The sequence below is a fragment of the Diorhabda carinulata genome, chromosome 10 (genome assembly GCF_026250575.1).
Source record: "Diorhabda carinulata isolate Delta chromosome 10, icDioCari1.1, whole genome shotgun sequence".
Taxonomy (NCBI): Eukaryota; Metazoa; Arthropoda; class Insecta; order Coleoptera; family Chrysomelidae; genus Diorhabda; species Diorhabda carinulata.
In genome coordinates, this window is record NC_079469.1 from 1,730,248 (window position 1) to 1,748,632 (window position 18,385).

General features: G+C 30.8%; 2 protein-coding genes across 2 annotated transcripts; one reads left to right on the plus strand and one right to left on the minus strand.

Moving 5' to 3' along the window:
* Window positions 1-1,582: 1,582 nt before the first annotated feature.
* LOC130898942 (zinc finger protein 420-like) lies at window positions 1,583-15,719 on the minus strand. Its single transcript, XM_057808560.1, has 13 exons — window positions 15,578-15,719; window positions 15,429-15,515; window positions 14,318-14,553; window positions 14,094-14,259; window positions 10,075-10,322; window positions 9,836-9,992; window positions 9,129-9,778; window positions 7,249-7,356; window positions 6,540-7,193; window positions 6,313-6,475; window positions 5,194-5,412; window positions 2,793-3,199; window positions 1,583-2,533 (listed from the first exon to the last, which is right to left on the minus strand). Exons 3-13 carry the CDS (start codon window positions 14,519-14,521, stop codon window positions 2,270-2,272), a joined length of 3,240 nt encoding a protein of 1,079 aa, XP_057664543.1. The 5' UTR covers window positions 14,522-14,553; window positions 15,429-15,515; window positions 15,578-15,719; the 3' UTR covers window positions 1,583-2,269.
* Window positions 15,421-17,232, plus strand: LOC130898946 (protein artemis). Its single transcript, XM_057808573.1, has 2 exons — window positions 15,421-15,578; window positions 15,653-17,232. Exon 2 carries the CDS (start codon window positions 15,766-15,768, stop codon window positions 17,149-17,151), a length of 1,386 nt encoding a protein of 461 aa, XP_057664556.1. The 5' UTR covers window positions 15,421-15,578; window positions 15,653-15,765; the 3' UTR covers window positions 17,152-17,232.
* Window positions 17,233-18,385: the final 1,153 nt, after the last annotated feature.

Consider the following 18,385-nt stretch of genomic DNA (forward strand, 5'->3'; position numbering starts at 1 on the left):
ACATTATATGGAGAAATAAATATATGAGCATAGAAAGTAAGACGCGAATCTACAAGACCTGTATCAGACCCATACTAACCTATGCCGCAGAAACAAGGGCAGACACAACACAAACAAAGAGAAAAATGAGAACAGCAGAACAGAGATTTTGAAACGGTTATTTCAATTTGACGTCAAGGTAAAATCGAAATGTTACTACGATCGGTAGAAACATTTTTTTTTACGCGAAAAAAACTCGAAATTTTTAATTTTTTTTTTAAATTTCCGCCATTTTCCGAAATTTTCACTAAACGAAAAACCCATACGTCATTCCAAATCGACAAAAAGACCGCAGTAATGTGAACAGTTTACTTCTCGTCATTTGAAGAATTCTTTTTTCGAGGAGCTGCGACCGCCGCCATTTTGGTTTTTTATTCGAAAAAAAAAATTTTTTAACGTTTTGTATACCATGAATAAAGGCAAGGAAAAAACCGCACTCGAATATCTTTACTCGTTTGTTCTAAAAATAAAATAAACCTGAAATATAGTACTGTAAATACAGTACAAATGATCCCTTAAGAAAATATTAAACCGCCCTTAAGATATCACAAGAAAGTCTCACAAAACGTCATTATGTATTGTGATAGTTTATAATAGTTCAAATAAACTTTTTTTTCTATTTCAATATTATCGAGTTTTAGGCACTATTTTAATAAAAAAAACGAATTTTCAATTTTCCAAACCCCCATTTATATCATTTTATTTATAGTTTGTAGTAAAATAAAAATTTCGAATGATATAAGATCCAGAATACGTCGTGACAACTCGATTTACAATCATCTAAACATGTAGTGTCATAATTTTTTTGAAACTTATTGGAAAACACTGTATACGTAATTAAAAAATAAAGAGAGACAATATATATGGGAAGCGAATTCTATTTACAAAAATATTAGAACAAAATTTTTGAATTAAAAACTACATAATACCACCTTGTATATAATAACGAACGATATAAAAATATCACCCTGTATAGACAACGATAGAATTATATAAATCATTTTAATCTTGATTTTGATTTATAATAAAATATGTGACGCTCCTGGTAATATAATATTAATGACAGGTTAGTTTGGTCTTTTTCTTTCAAGTAAAGTAATAGACTTACTATATAAAAAAGAAGAATTATAACGATATATAGTTCAAATGAATATGTATCAAGGGAAAAGAAGAACGTGAAGACGCCAACTTAATGACAGTTGTCCATAGATCAACGTCGTTCGGAATGTTGTATAGCTTATATTTATAATTGTCAGTTGAATTTTTTTTTAAACTAAAGTGAAAACAAAAATTTTTCGTCGTTTTTTAAATTTTTTATTGTCAACACTGATGAAATCTAATGAAAGTTATAATTTCTTTTTAAATAATGTGTCAAAAATCATTTCAATTATGAATAATAATGAAATTCTTACAGGGTGGTTCGATTTTAGAATATTTTTATTTTTTTACCATTAGTTAAATATTTGAATATATATATATATATATATATATATATATATATATATATATATATATTACAGGGTGGTATAAAAAAAGACGAATGTAATGTTCTAAAAATTTAATTTCATATAATATAATCTAGACACCAAACTAATTAGAACAAAAAATAAAAATACGCTGCTGTACATAACGCAATTTCATATATATTTTTTTTTTAAAAAAAAAACAAGAAATATCAACAAAATAATTTTAAAAATATGTATATGAATTAGAAGGAAGTCTTTGCCAACTAGATTATGAGCGTTTTCGTAGTGGGATTGTGGCAAAATTAAACACCGAAGTGTACTAACTCTAATATATATCCGAGCTTTAGATTACTTATGTATTCTTCATCGTCTGGGTATTAATTAATTACAAATTTCGTTGTTTTCCTTAAAAAATAATAAATTCAACGCTTGAATTCGAATATTGTTGTTTGAAATCAACGAATTTAATATGTTTTAAAGGAAACAACGAAATTTTTAACAAATTAATTCCCAGAAGATGAAGAATACATAAGTATTCGAAGGCTCGGAATATATTAGGGTTAGTACAGTTCGATGTTTAATTTTGCCACAATCCCACTACGAAAACGCTTGTAATCTATAGCCGACAGACTTAATTCCAATTTAAATATGTATATATACATATCATGGTGCTTTTTATCCTAATTTCCATATTTATAAGAAAATTTTCGATGGATGCGCTACCCAACATATCGTCTCCCATTTTTTTTGCGTTACGCCTAACATCAAATGTGTATCGGTACGTGGACGAGTAATTGAGCCCTATCGGTAAACACTTCGCTACACATTTCGCATTTAAAAAGACTCTGCGAAGTCGCGTTGGCGTGTTGCATTGATATTTCGGCCAATTCGTGCAACGGACTCGGATCTAATATTTCTTGTTTCACCGGTTGTTGTAATTGGATCTGATCCGCCGGCGATTCGTTTTCCGATTCGGATTTTTTGTTACGAGCCTTCGATACTATCATACCTTCTTTGACGAGTCTCACCTGAAATTTTTCCTAGTTCAACGTTGTACAAGAAAAAGAAAATCACCAACTCTACATTTTTTTCGACATTATTCTCTTATAGCAACATTAGTGAGAGGAATTTTGTTTTAAGTTATTAGAAATTTCTAGAATGATCTGGAAAGTTTCAAAAACGACTACAATTCATTATGATCGATTCAGAATGTTCTAGAAATTTCTAGAATGATCTGGGATATCCAAAATGAGTGCAGCTAGTTATAATAAATAAACTATGACTTACTTTACTTCCGGGTCCGATGACGTGCCTACCCGGTTTCAAACTATTACTGTTACCAAGATTCCCGCTCCTCGATCTCGTCGTAACTCTCCGTATTTCGTAAAATCTTTCCGGTTCCTGTGCGACCGGTGGAGGCGGAACCGTTTCGCTTTCGACAGTCTGTTCGGCGCCGACTTCTGTCGGATGTTCCAATTGATCCATGTATATGACTCCGTTATTATGTTGCGGCGTTGCGGTTTCCTCTATAACGTGTTCCGGTTGGACTATAACGTTTTCTTGTTTCAATAGATTATCGACGGCTTCTTGGGTGGTATCTTTATCGGTGGCGACGTCGCCGAACGTCGCGACGGGAAATTTCTCTTGCAGGACGTGATAGTTGACGTTTTTCGTTCGGGGACGAATACGTTCACCTAAATTAAAGTTTTTTGAAATTTAATGTGATCATTTTTCGTCGTCTAATCACTATTTTTATATTATTATTTTTTTATATATACTTCCGTGTCTACTGAAAACTCGTTGGTATATCGTTTTCGGTATCGTTGAATCCATTTATGAAAAATCAGTACTTCCGGTTTTTTACAATAACTGGATTCATAAATTAAAATAGAAATTTTGATTTCAGGGGGAGGTATTTCAAAAAAAGGAGGGTCTGGCTGAGACGTATTGGACAATTTTCACTTAATATCGTTAGATTAATTTCACAGACACGATTTTTCTTCGGTACTATTCATTTTAACGTAAAATTAAAGCAGATCCGGCTTCGTCAATTTTACAATTAATATACTATTGCATATTTTTGATCACCCTGTATAATTTTTTCATAGAAAACTGTAACAATTAGTTTTTTCTCAACTATCCAAATTAAAAATCAATAAATTTTAATTTCAAAACCCTCTGATAAAGATAAATGTGATTGAGTTGATTGTTCGAATTTTTTGCGGACACCCAGTATTGTTTTTACTGGAAATTATAATCTCGAGAATTTTTTTATTAATATATAAATGCAAACACGATTTTTTTTGGTATTATTAATTAAAATGTAAAAAAAGCAGATCCGACTTCGTCAATTTTGTTATTTATATAATATTGTATATTTTTGATCACCCTGTATAATTTTTTCATAAAAAACTGTGATAATTGGAGATTTTTCTTAACTATCCAAATAAATAACAAAAAAAATTGGTTTCAATACCTTCTGATAAGGATAAAAGTGATGTTTTGATTGTTCGTATTGTTTTTAATTGAAATTATAATTTCGAGGAATTTTTTCTGAATATACAAACGCAGACACGAGTTTTTTTTTCATAGAACAGAATTAAATAAAAGTAGTGGTGAAGAAGGGACTAGAAACAGACGGAAGACACAAAAAAGACAGACAGAGACAAATGTACAGAGAGACGGATAAATATAGAAACAGATAAAAAGAAAAACAACGGCGATGAGCAACTAATGAAGACAAACAAAAGGAACATAGAGAACGAAACAGATAAATAATCAAAAAGATGAATAGGTATGGAAACAGATAAAATAAAAAACAAGACGAAGAGAAAAAAATAGATTGGAAAAAAAACAAGAAAAATATAAACCTAAAGTAACGAATAGGAAAAGAAGGGAAAAACAAATAGACAAAAACAAACAAAAAGAAGTAAACAAGAAAAATAAAAAATAAAAGTGACAAATAGAAAGAGAATAGTGACTGCAAAGGAATAGAGAGGAAAGAGGGGAAAAACAAAAGGAATAAATAGAGAAAGTGGGATAAAAACAAGAAAAATGGAGAATAAAAATAACAATTAGAGACTGGAAAGAGATTAAATAAACAGAAAAAGACAAAGAGGAACAAATAGACACAAAGAAATACAAAGAAAAAAAGATGAGTGGAAAATACAACAGATAAATAATGAAGAAGACGAATAGATAAAGAAATTGGAGTATAGGGGCAATATAGTGGATATTACAGGGGGAGTATGTAAAGAAGAAATTGAAATAATGAATTAACTGAAGATTTTACCAAGTATAGGACAAAAAACATTCCAACTGGTAGAAGAAGACGATCGCCTTTTGGGAGGTTAGTCCATTGATTGGAGGGCATTTCAGTATATCGGGGTCTAAAACCTGGAAGCGTACAGGGTGAAGATTCAAGTCAGTTGAAAAGTAGCGATAAATGAATCGAAGATAGTTTTCGAAATCTGAACGAAAAAGAAGAAGATAAACGCATTTCTTGTTTCTAAATTAAACACGCTCCCGGGTACTAATTGATACAAGTCAATGTCATAAAAGGAAAACTATATTACTGACTTTAGTCTACAACATGAAAATAAAAAAAAATCCAATATTTCCATTTTTTTCTATATATATATATATATGTTTCATTCTAATCAAACTAAATCTTCTTCTTTTAACTCACCGGTAGCCGATTTTATTTCCGCCGGTTGGGTTCTGGTGATTAGAGTTTTCGTCTTGTGTCTTACGCGACCGTCTTCGCCGGCTTCGACTGGCACGCGCGTCTTTTGCGTATGTATCATTTTCGGTCGGCTCGGTATCGATTGGTCCGTTTTCAATTTCTTCATTTGCTGTTTCGCCTTCGGTGTCGACGATTTCGAATTTACCAAAGAATTTATATTTTCTAAAACCGATAAACGAACGTCAATAAACCCACTAATAAATTTTTAAATTCTCGCTAAACGAGGAAATTAGAATCCAGTCGGTAAATCGGGAAGAAAAACCGAACTTATTTAAAAGATTGGTACATCAAACCTTGTCAAAAACCATCGATACGTTCAATGCAATTCTCTCCAGTTGATCTATTTTTACAATGTTTACCGATGATTTTGACAGATATCTCAAGATTTGATATTACAACGGGTACACAACCTGTAAATTAATGCAGCGGAAATTATAAACGAAATTGAAGGTGGTTCAATCTATTGAATAACCGTTGAATTGTATACAGACCGCTTCTAAAATAACAAACAGAACTGGAATAGGAATTTACGGATCTAGAATCAAACCTGTATAACACACTAAACGTTTTTTAAGGAGAATTGTATGAAATCCAAATTCGTTTGGGATTAACTAGAAAAATTAAAGGATCTAGACAAGAAAATTAAAATTACTCTACAATGGAGTGAAGGGAACCGTAATATCGCTAAAGTGAGGGCAGACGAGCCCTGAAACTTTCTAAGGTATCAAATACATAAAAGATATATAAGAGGTAAACCAATTATTGGGATAAAGTACAGGGGTTGAGACAGGCAAATACTCTTATGGGAAACTATATATACTAACAAGAGTCTTATAGCTCAGTTATTCAAAATGTCTCCCGGTACGGAGACCGGTCGCATAAATGGGTTGTACTTATACAAGATACATTATTTCAATTTATTATTATATTTCTAGAAAATAAATATCGAAAAAAATGCGTGTGGGATTTTCCTCGACGGGCCGATTTTCGTCGATAGCTGTTTTAAAACATAGCGAAATATAAAATACAATAAAATTTGTGCGGTAATGTATCACAATTTACCTATGGTCGACGAAACGCTATTATATAATTCGGCGTAAGTATCAGGAACTATTTCCTTCGAAGATTCCGGCGATTGCGACTTTTTCGTCGGTTGTTGTTTTCTTATATATCTTCTTTTTCTTTCTTTTTCCTCTTCCGAATCGGTATAATTATCGCCTAAATCCTGTAACGAAACGAATGTTTAAATGAAAAAATGTATAATTAAATCGGTATGCGAATGAACTAACTTCTGATTGATCGTTATCCCCTTCTTCAACTCTAGTTATCAATTCCAATTCGTGCGGTTTCAATTTCCTTCTCCTTTTATATTTCCTAGGACCTATTTGAGGTTGACGTTTCATCGCTGTATTCATATCGCAATGATGTATCAAATGTAATATCAAATCTTGCGAAGTGGTGAACATATCCGAACAAACCGAACAACAATACGGCGTCATACTATTGGAATATTTTGGATCGGGACCGGAATGATGGGATCTTATGTGTTCCCTTAATACGACGCGTTGATTAAAAGCTCGAGGACAAACGGCGCACGCGTACGGTTTCTCGCCGGTATGTATGCGTTCGTGTTTGCGTAACGTACCGCCATCGGCGAAAGCTTTCCAACAAAATCTACAACCGTACGGTCGTTCGCCCGTATGTATCCTGATGTGTATTTGTTGGGAACTTCTCGAACCGAACGTTTTACCGCATTCCCTGCAAGGAAATTGCCTACCGGAAACGTTGCTGTGACTGTGTCGGTGATTCATCAACGAACGACCGTCGGGGAAATCTTCGCCGCACACGTCGCACGTTACCACTTTGTTTCTGTGCGATAACATGTGACGTTTCAATCGAGCTTTATTATGAAAAGTTTTGTCGCATTTCGTACAAGCGAATATCTGAAAATTTATTTATTTTTAATTCTTTAGGATAACTAAACTTACTTTTACATACCTTTTCTTTAGAATGTTCCCAGGAGTGTTTAAGTAAGGTCCTACGGTCTTTGCAGGACCTTCCGCACAACATACAAGTATTTGGCGGTAGATTTTTACCGTGTTTAGCCTAAAAATAAAACAAAATTGGAAAAAAAAATAATAAAAATAAGAAAAGCTATGAGACACAATAAAAAATGAATAGGAATAGTAACAAAGAAAAAAACAAAAGACAAATAAATAAAAACAGGAATATACAGATAGACATAAAGAAAACCGATAAATACTAACAAAAAACAAACTATAAGTGAAGATTTTCAAACAAAACAGAAATAAAAGGAACTGACAATCGAACGAAGAAGCAGAAAGAATCAAAAAAATTATAAACAAAGTAAAATAAACAAATATTAAAATGGAAAGAAGTACGAACATGAAGAGATTAAAAAAAGGAAAAAAAGAACAAAAATAAACTGTTATAAAACGAAATAAGCATAGAGAAACAGAAAAAGAAAAGACTAATAGTAATTAATAAATAGAAACTGAACAAAGAAAATAAATAAATAAAAATAGATAGTGACATAAACAAAATACGGAAAATTAAAAAGAAATAGATTTAAATGGATAAAAATAAAAAGACACAAATAAAATTAGTGATCAAAAAGGGAACGGAAGGATCAAAAAAGACATATACCTACAAAGAAATAAATAATGTTGCATAGGAAATTAAACAAACAAATATACAAAAAGACAAACAAAATAAACAAAAAAAGGAGAGAAAACAAAAAAAATAGTGAATATAAGTAACAAATAGGAAGTGAATAAAATAAACATAAAGACAGACAGAAAGAAATACTGTCAGAAAAGAACAGATACATAAAGAATGAAACGTATAAACATTCAAAAAGACGGATGGATATAGAAACAGATGAAAAGAGAAAACAGGCGAGGAGAAACGAAATAGACAAAGACAAAAAAGGGAACGTAAAGAAACAGAGAAAAAACAAGAAAAAGTAACAAATAGAAAGAAATGGAAAAACTAAGACTAATGGAGAGAAATGAAGATAAAATAAAGAAAAACAGATTGGAAAAGGAAAAAATAGAAATAGTAAAAATAAAAGATAAAAAACTGAAAACAGATCAAGACAAGAACACAAAGAAAAACGGATAGAAATCCACAAAAATAAGAAAAAAAGAAAGTAGAAAGGGGAGAAAAGGGAAAAATAAACTGATGAAAAGTTGAAGAGGGGCGAGGAGAAACAATCTAATAAAACCACACAAAAGGAGCATAGAGAAAAAGAAGTAAACAAGAAAAATAGAGAATAAAAATAAGTAATAGAAAGATAATAGAGATTGGAAAGAGAGAAGATAAACAAAAAAGACCAGATATGAGTAGGAATTGATTGAAACAAAAGAAAAATAGAAACGAAAATGCCTGATAAAGATTTATAAAAAATGAAATAGGAATAGAGAAAATCAAAATAGTCTGAGATAGATAGAAAGAAAGAAATTGAAAAACCAAGACTAATGGAGAGAAATAAAGACAAAATAAAGAAAGACAGATTGAAAAGGGAAAAAATACAAATAGTAAGACACATAATGAAAAACAGACAAAAAACACTAAGAAAAACGGGTAGAAATCCAAAAGATAGAGACAGAAAAATGGTGATATAATAAGAGAAAGAAACAAAGTCAGAAAAAGAGAAATTTGGAAACACAGATAATATACGGAGATAGAACAAAAAGATATAGACAAGGAAAGGAGGAAATACGAAAAAAAAAATAACATTGAAAATGAAACGGATGAAAATAAATAAAGGAAATTTTATTTAAAGGAATAAAATTTTTTCGAAACATTATAGGGAAATTAGAAACAAAAGGGGGATAAATAAATTGCTCAGTTACCTGTACGTGAACCGCCAAAACGTGCTCATCCTCTGCCAATTCTCCGCAAATCATACACCTATACTCGAGTGTCCTGGCGTGTACTTCGGCGTGCGCCAACAAATCCAAAGCTTCCTGAAAGGATTCCCCGCACACGTTGCAGATGTGACCGAATTCGTGTTCGTTGACAAATTCCTCTTTGACGTGTATCCTTTGATGTCTACGAAGATTATCTTGTCTGTGAAATGATAAGCCACACGTCGAACAATAATATGTTCCGTATTTGGTATCCTCTTCGGAATAATCGTCATCGTCGTCTTCATCGTCATCGAAGCCTTCGACGTCGCCGTGTTTCTCTTTGGCATGTTCCTTCATTTGAATCAAGTCCCAAAACATCTCGCCGCATCTTTGACATTCGAAAGGACTGTCGCCTTCCGAATGCATCCTAAGATGGGACATCATGGCTTTCTCTCTAGCGAATCCTACACCGCAATGTTGACAAACGAACGGTTTTCTAGGATCCGTAACGGGGTAACGGGATTCACTAGGTTGTTGCACTTCTTCTTCTTCTTCGTGTATATAATCGTAATCGTGTTTTATGTTATTAGACATTTGTTCCATCAGTTTTACGTCTTCTTCGACGTAATTGTAACCGCGAGAACTGGACGCCCCTAAAAAAAAATTAATTAATTAATAACATTAAATTCATAAACACGTTTGATATTTACCTAAATCATCTTCGTATTGATCATATTCCTCTTTGATTTTCTTCTTTTTCTTAATCTGTTTAGTTTTTTTCTTTTTATCTGTATTATCATCCATTTCGTCCATCTGTTGAATATTTTGTTCTTCTAGACCGTCTGCGTCTGGTATATAAGCATGAATCTGTAATAAATTATCAATTTTTTTACACTATTTTTCCCAAAAAATATGAAAAAAGTCTCATGTTTATAGGTAAAAACCTCACCTTGAGATGGTTCATTAAATCGCATTTTCTTATATACCGAACACCGCACAAATTGCAACCGTGCGGTCTATCAGTTTGATGTGCCACCATGTGATTCATGAGATTCGCTTTTTTCCTGAATCTCCTACTGCAAAAATCGCAAGGATAAGGTCTGGCTGCTGTATATTCGTCTTGGTCAGTCGGTAGAGGTATATCGAAATCTTCCCGGTTACCGTCTTCTGTACCTACTGCTTCTTCAGAACCCACAACTACAAAAAATGATAAAGGTACTACCAAAATTGGGTTTATTTAACTATGATATATAATATCCACAGAAGTTACTAGATTTGCTGCTAACGATGCAGAAGAACTTTATATGGTTTTAATTATAAATTCACAACATCAAATATAAAAAATTGGTCATATAGTCGCATAGCTTGAAGTCTCTCTACTGTTTTATTTTTCAATTCCTTCTGTTTACAGCTGCATTTATCCAGTTTACTATTTCTAGGTTGTGTAAGTCTTCCTTACATGAATTTATCCTCCTCTTCTTGTTAAGGCTCTTTTCTTCCATTTCTGGCTATATGCCCCAACAAAAGCAGTCTTTTTGCCCCCACTATATAGCGGATCTCTGCTTGACCATATTCGTTCTTCTCCATTAATCTTGTTCCCACCAAAAGTTTTTCTTAACATTCCTCTTTTAAATACGTTAAGTCTGTTTGATTCTTTCTTATTCACGACCCATCATTCACCACCGTTCAATATCATAAATTGATTAACTGTCCTGTAAATTCTAAGATTCGCTACCCTTGAGATATGTTTGGACCTTAATATGTTTCCTGGAGCTCCAACTGTTTTATTGTCTTTTGCCAATCTCTTATCGAATTCTTTCATTATTTTTTACTGTCACTTCCATCGTTTTGCTCTGTTGTGATTTTTAACTTTACTTTTTACAGAGAAAAACGTGTAAATCGAAAATTAAAAATTTTCAAGTCAAAACCGTGTAAATCGAAAAGCTTGCATAAAATGCATAATTTTGCTATTTAACAGTTATGATTTTTTTCAATATTTTTAGGTGTACACAGAAATAAAAATAAAATGCATTGACAGGTTAAAATAAGTAATATATTTTTATTTAATTACAATACATCAAACAGAATAACAAAAAATAAAACCAAAGGTGTTTTATTATCCTTCATCACTGTCAGAAATTACTCCATTCTTTTTTTCAGAATCGAAGGTTCACTTTCATCACTCGAAGTTATTTGTGCCGATTCGATGTTTGAAGCAGAAATATTTACATTATGAGAGATGGTAATAAAATCGGTTATTAACAATTGCTTCGAATTTTTTGTAAGATCTTTGTAAACTTCTTCATATTGAGCCTAGCAGCGATTTATGTCACGTTGGAATCGTAAAGCCCTTTCAACGTTTGTGTCATTTTGTATAAAATGATTACCCTGCTTTCTTCCCAATACGAGTCCTTCGCGGATGACTTTAGCAGTGGTACTAATTCCTCTTCATCAGATTTGTCAGGCTCACTTTCGCAAACTAAGTTAACTAAATCATCCTCACTTTATCAGCCATTAATTCTGTGATATCATCAGTAAAATCATCAAAACCTTCTCCGCCCAATGAATGCGCCATGTGTACTATTTGCGAATATTCATCATTTAACGTTGAAATGGAATATTCATTTTTGACTACATTTGGCCACAATTTTTTCCAACAGCTATTGGGCATTGTTTGCTTAATTGCAGTGTATGATAAGGTGATATGCTTCACACAGTCTAATATTGTAAAATTTTTCCAAGCACTTATAACTGTTAAAGATTCATTGTTCTCCATTTGTTCCAAAATATATGTAAAGGCTCGTTTTATGTACAAAGCTTTAAAAGTACAAATTATGCCTTGGTTCAATGGTTGTAATAATGAAGTTGTATTTTTTGGTAAAAATTGTACTTCAATTTTCTCATATTTTAGATCATGTGGGTGCCCAGGCGCATTGTCAATTAACAAAAGCACTTTAAAAGGCGATCCCTTTGAACTTAAATATTTTTTGGCATCTGGGATAAAACATTCATGAAACCATTCAGTAAACATTGCAGCAGTAACCCACGCTTTCTTATTAGCCCTCCAATAAACGAGAAGATTATTGATGTTTACTCCTTTAAAGGCATGGGGCATTTTTGATTTGTTAATCACTAATGGTTTCATAATATAATCTCCTGAAGCATTGCTACAGAAAAGAATTGTTATGCGATCTTTTGCTGCTTTATGACCATTCGCTGATTTATAAAATTTTGAGACATAAGTTCTTTCAGGGGTGTATGAATTGTCGTTAATAATTTCTGCAAAATTTGCTGGATATTCTTGGGCATATCGCCAGAAGCAAGTTCACCTTTTAATTTTAAGCTGTGTAAAGAATGTCTTATTTTAAATCTTTCAAACCAACCATGACTTGCCAAAAAATTTGGCTTCTTTTCAGTTGAAGAAGAAGATGGTAATGCTCCACAATTTTTTCGTGAATTCATAATGCTTTATTTGTCATTGCGCTTGTATCAATGAGTACTCTTCTATCCAAAGCATTAACGCTTTCTCCATTTTTTCCATTGCGTTATTTCTGGTGTATGATGTGCCCATACTCGTGGTATTGCTAGCTGCAACACTCTTTCTAATTGTGTTTTCATTTGTTCTAATAGTTCTTATTGTAGTTTCGTTCATGCTATATGATTTTGCAACATCTACTACTCTATCTCCCTTTCGTAAGGGATCCAGAATTTCGATTTTAGTTTCTAAAGAAATAACTTTTCTTTTAACTTCTTTCTTAGTTTTAAGCCTATAATTTTTTTTAATTAATGCTAATTCGGCTGTGATTAAAGTAAAATTCAGAGGGAAAAAATGCGGGAAATTTTGGAGGGAAAATTAAAAACTTATTAAATTATTAATATTAACATTAAATATTTATTTCTTTATTATATTTTTAATAAAACTTTATCAAAGCATAAGAGAATTCTATCTAATGTTTATTGAGTAACTAAAGAAAATCAACAAATTATATATTATAATAATTGTTTTTTTCATTAAATTACAAGTACTAAGTGCCAAATAAGAACAAATTTATACCTTTAATAAAAGAGCCAGTTGTTTTAATTCACCATAACTAGACTGTTTAACAAAAGTTTAATAATTAATTTTTATTCAAATTAAAATGTTTCAATTTTTTATTTTAATTAAACCTATTTGGTAAATTGCCATCATTTCTCTTCAAATTTCCCGCATTTTTCCCTCTCATTTTACTTTAATCACAGCCATTAATTTATAATAATCTAAATTATGCACTCACTTGTATTTTACGAATATGGAAAATTAAATCTTTCTGAAACTGTGAAACTTTCACTCAAATACAATTTTCCATAGATTAAACTTTAATTTTATGCGAAGAAATACAGACACAGTGTGCGTGTGCACCCTGTGGTACACCAACTTCACATGAGCTTCGATTCATTTAAACTTTTCTTTAAACTTTACCTTAAACCACATTCGGCTTTGTGAAATTATCAAATATGCCTTTGGGAGTGTAGCTGCTGCTTCATGGTCTGCAGAATCTTATTTTTTCAGTATATGATTCATTCAAATTTTTTGGTTTCTTCCCTTCAAATAAGGCTCATCAAATCCTAGATACTGCAGATTTATATAAAGATCATAATTCAATACATCAAACGCATTTAACTAATCTAGGGCTCTTATTATGTTAACATTAAGAAAGCGGATCATTTTTACATTAAAAAAAGTCCAATCTAATCCCTACTTTACATAAAGTAAATGTAACATATTTTCAGTTTAAAACAGGAATTAATAAATAATATTATTCATCGTGTGTAAATGTGTCATTTTACGCCCCTAATAGTTTCAAAGTTTTGTAGCACTCCTTCAAAACTATTATGATATCTATTATATCTTCCTAATGGCTAATAACTGTTTACTTGCTCAATGTTTGAAATGAAATCATTTAAAGATAGGAATTTAGTTAAACTTACCAATTTCTTCTGCACAACTTTCCCCCCATTCCCCAGTAATGATCTCTTCAGAAACTTGACAATCCATTATCTGTCCTTGATAATCACTTCTGCCTTGATCATTAACTACAAGCATATTACCATCTGGTAGGTACATAATACCATGATCAACATTTTCTTGTACTTCCTAAAATTTAATCCACAATTGTAAAAAGTAACGATATTTAATTGTTTACTTTTTATACCTGTGTTTCTTGTATATCCGGTAATTCAATGACTTCCTCTTTTTCTTGTATTTCTATAACTTCGTCTGTAACTGTCTCTTCTTGAACACCAGTGAATTCGACATTTTCCGAAGGGAGGATTTCATTTTCTATACCACAAATTACCTCTTCGGTTTGTACTACTGTGGATGAATCCTCCCATGTTAAGTCAAATGATTCTTCCATTTTAACGTTAAGTTATAAGAAGCATTATTGAACTAAACATAATACAGATATATAAGAATGAATTTAACTTATATATTTTATAATGAATCATTAAACAACTTAAACTCAACAAAAAATGTCATATTGATTAAATTACTACTAATAAATGTAATAAAAGACGAATGTATATAAAAATGTTACACCAAAATTATTGAAAAAATATAAATTGACTAGTTTGTTCTCGAGATATTTCAAATTAAACAGAAGCATCTATTAACTTCACTTCAGATACAAATCAATAAGCTAAAATTGACAAAGGAGTTCAGGATTCGGCATTTAAAAGTTTGATATGCATAATATAAACCTCATTTAGTAAAAATCTATGATATTTCAACCCAATGTAAGCTAAAAATAGCATAATTTTTCGTGATTAGTAACTATTTACGAGGAAATTGAAAATAAAAAACGCGTACATTAGAACACACCCTGGCGAAAGTCTTTGACCGCACGTATCAAAAACTTCTATGTATAATTTAAAATATCGCAATAATAATTTATAATAATGATAAAATAAATATTAATGGCCTAATACTAGATTTAAGGTTATTGATATTTTGACAAGTATAGGTTATGCTAAAAATTGAGGTTAGTAAAGTTTACAAATTTCTAGAAATGTAAACAAAAAAAAATCATTTAATTATGTTAATAATTTTATATAATTTGATGAATCATTGCGCCATTGAACGCTGTCGTTTTTAATTCTAGAACTGCTACGCACCTTAAACCTCCATTACACAAAAGGAAAGGAAACATATAATTACATCACGTTACTTATTTATTGTAATAACAGCTCAAATAGGTAATATTATAAGCAAATTATGTTATTTTTCTTATTAAAACTAAATTAATACACTATTTAGATACTTACATGTTAAAAATTATATGATTTTGACAACCTAACCAAGCTTTGCGATAGGCTAACGTCGACCTTCACTTCGTTGGTGGCAAATGGCCGCTGTTACACAGAAACCTTCGTTAAGTTTACACATAAAATCACTATTTGAAATTTATACAGACCGTGAGTATAATTTTATTATTTGGTAATTAACGCACGTAAATAAAAATTCGTTATCAACAAGACGATTTTTTTAGTTCTGAAGTTTGGAATAAAAATAGGTTAGCGGATAAATAACCTACAACTTATCTACGACCGCCAAAACAAATGCTCATTTCCGGTAACGAACGCGGTAATTTCAAACTACAGGATGAGGACTTTTAGCGGGAAAATACAAGAAATTCCAAATATTAGCGTCGATAGATTTGTTGAAGAAAATCTAAAATCGGAAATTTTTTTTCTATCGCATTGTCACACTGATCATATGGTGGGATTAGATTCGTATAATTTTAAATCCGAATTGATGGATAATAAAAAATATTTATACGCTTCGGAAATATCCTGCACAATATTAAAAAATATGTTCCCTCATTATGGGGATTGTTTGAAAATGTTACCATTAAATACTCCTAAGATATTTCAATTAAAAAATAGTTCTTTTGCTGTTACGCTCATACCTGCAGGACACTGTCCTGGTTCTGTTATGTTTTTATTTGAAAATGATAAAAAAATTTTATATACGGGGGATTATCGAGTGAATATTAATGATATAAAAAAATTTGCCGCTTTTTATAATACATATGGTTCCGTTAAAATAATGGATAAAATATATTTAGATACTACGTTTTTTTTGAAAAATTATCCGAGTTTTCCTAAACGCGACGAAAGTCTTGAGCAACTGTGTGATATTTTAAAAAAGTGGTTAGAAGAAAATGCCAGTGTTTTTGTACACGTAAAAACAAGTGCTAAATACGGTTATGAATATGTTTATAAAGAGATATTTAAAAAAATCGGCATGCCAGTACATGTAAACAAAGATGTTTACAAATTTTATAATCTCGTCCCTGAATTAGATGGTACTGTAACTTTAGACCCAACTAAAACTCGAATACACGGTAATTGCGGTACAAAACTTGCATATAACTGCCTTTCCGATGAAAAACTACTCGAGATAAAAACCGTTAAATTATCGGCAATGATGTGGAATAAAAATAGAAATTACGAACCTAAAATCGGAACACACTGTATATGTTATTCTACGCATGCTTCGTACGAAGAAGGCGTGGCATTAATAAACTTTCTAAGACCTAAAGATATCGAAATATGTGTCGAACATGAGAATGTTTGTATAAACAATGAAATAAGAAAACTCGTTCAACATCATTTATTAAAAATACGAAATGTTGAACCAAGTAATCAATCTGTGGAACCTAAATCATTCAACACCGGAAAACGAGAAGAATCTTTGAAGAAAAATATTAATTATGAAATATTTGAAAGTTCGAATTCTGAAAATTCTTCAAACACAACTGATTTAAATGTTGTAAAACACAATGAGTCACAAAGGGAAGAACAGTTTTTAGGTACAGTGCAAAATAGTGATGACGATAAAAATGTGTTATATAAAATAATGTTTGGATCACCTGAAATTACCACAAATAAAGTAGTAGACATTATTCCAGACGTATCTGATGAAGAAGATAGCGTAATATACAATATCGTTAATTGGTCCCCTAATAAAAAGAAAAAATTATAGGATATAGTATATTATAATAATTTACTAAAGAACTGATTTTGTACCAGTTGTATTTTTACTTTCAATAAAGTTAAAACAAAACTTTTTTTTATTGACACGTCAAATAATATTTTTCCTTGTTCTTGTTGATATAATAAATGAACATAACGATCATTTGAACTCGGAATAGATTTACAGTGTTGCCATGAGATGTAAAAAGAAATGAGATTGTAAAAAATCGTTTAAACGAAAAAAATTATATATAAATATATAATAGTTTCACTTTTTTTGTTCATAATAATTATAATTTAATAATATTGAGTATTTTTTATAGCTTATTACAACTTTTTTGGTACTGTTGAAAATTTTATTGGGATATGGAATAGGAACATGGCAACGTTGTTTTAGTGGCATAGAATATGAAAAACGTCATTTAAAACGTTGACCATAATTGCAAAACGTTTAAAATACTAAAATTTGAAATCATCTAAATTATTTATATAGATCAGTATTGATTTTTTTCATAAATAGTGTTATTTAAAATTTTTATTATTTATAATTGGTTTTATTTTTACTGATTGACATTTTCATTGTATATTGTCAATTGTCATAATCAACTGCCGTGGGGTAAACAAATGCTTCTACCATAAGTTTTTGTGTAACCTACTCATGTTTTATAAATATAAAAAATATTACGAGAAAGATAAATATATACGAGAAAATCAATTACTTACCCCACGGCAGCTAGCTTGACGTGGATCAGCTTTTTTGGATTCTCTAATTAGGAAATACCGAAAATAAATATAAATATGTCAACACTGTTTTATTAATCATAAATGAAGTTCTTTTAACAATGAGAATTGGAAAAAAGGAGATTAAAAAACAATCCTCACAGCATTGCCTAGAGTTGAGTCGTAAAAAGTAGTAAAATTTATAACCATACCAAAAATTATAAATTAATTCAACTATTTGTATCAATATCTTTATTATACCGGTTCTAATAAAATCCATTACAAGTTAATGTTTATATTTTTTAAAATAAAGTTTTACGAATGACATTTTTCCAGTTACAACTTACTTTATTCAAGATCTCTCTATAATTTCAACTCAATCCAGCCATTATTTTGGTAGATATGATTTTTTAAATATGCGCATGTTTTAAATCGATATTTGTGTACAAGTATTTCCGAAAATGGTTGAGCCTGCGACTTATTGATTTTTCTCCATTAAACATTACTAAAGTAAGACTCTATAA

Excerpts from the sequence above, each read along its gene's own strand:
- LOC130898946 (XM_057808573.1), top strand. The coding sequence starts at position 15,766 with ATGAGGACTTTTAGCGGGAAAATACAAGAAATTCCAAATATTAGCGTC.
- LOC130898942 (XM_057808560.1), bottom strand. The coding sequence starts at position 14,521 with ATGGAAGAATCATTTGACTTAACATGGGAGGATTCATCCACAGTAGTA. Across the intron at positions 9,779-9,835 it reads TCAATACGAAGATGATTTAG|GGGCGTCCAGTTCTCGCGGT; the intron begins GTAAATATCAAA and ends ATTTTTTTTTAG. Across the intron at positions 3,200-5,193 it reads GGAAATAAAATCGGCTACCG|GTGAACGTATTCGTCCCCGA; the intron begins GTGAGTTAAAAG and ends ACTTTAATTTAG.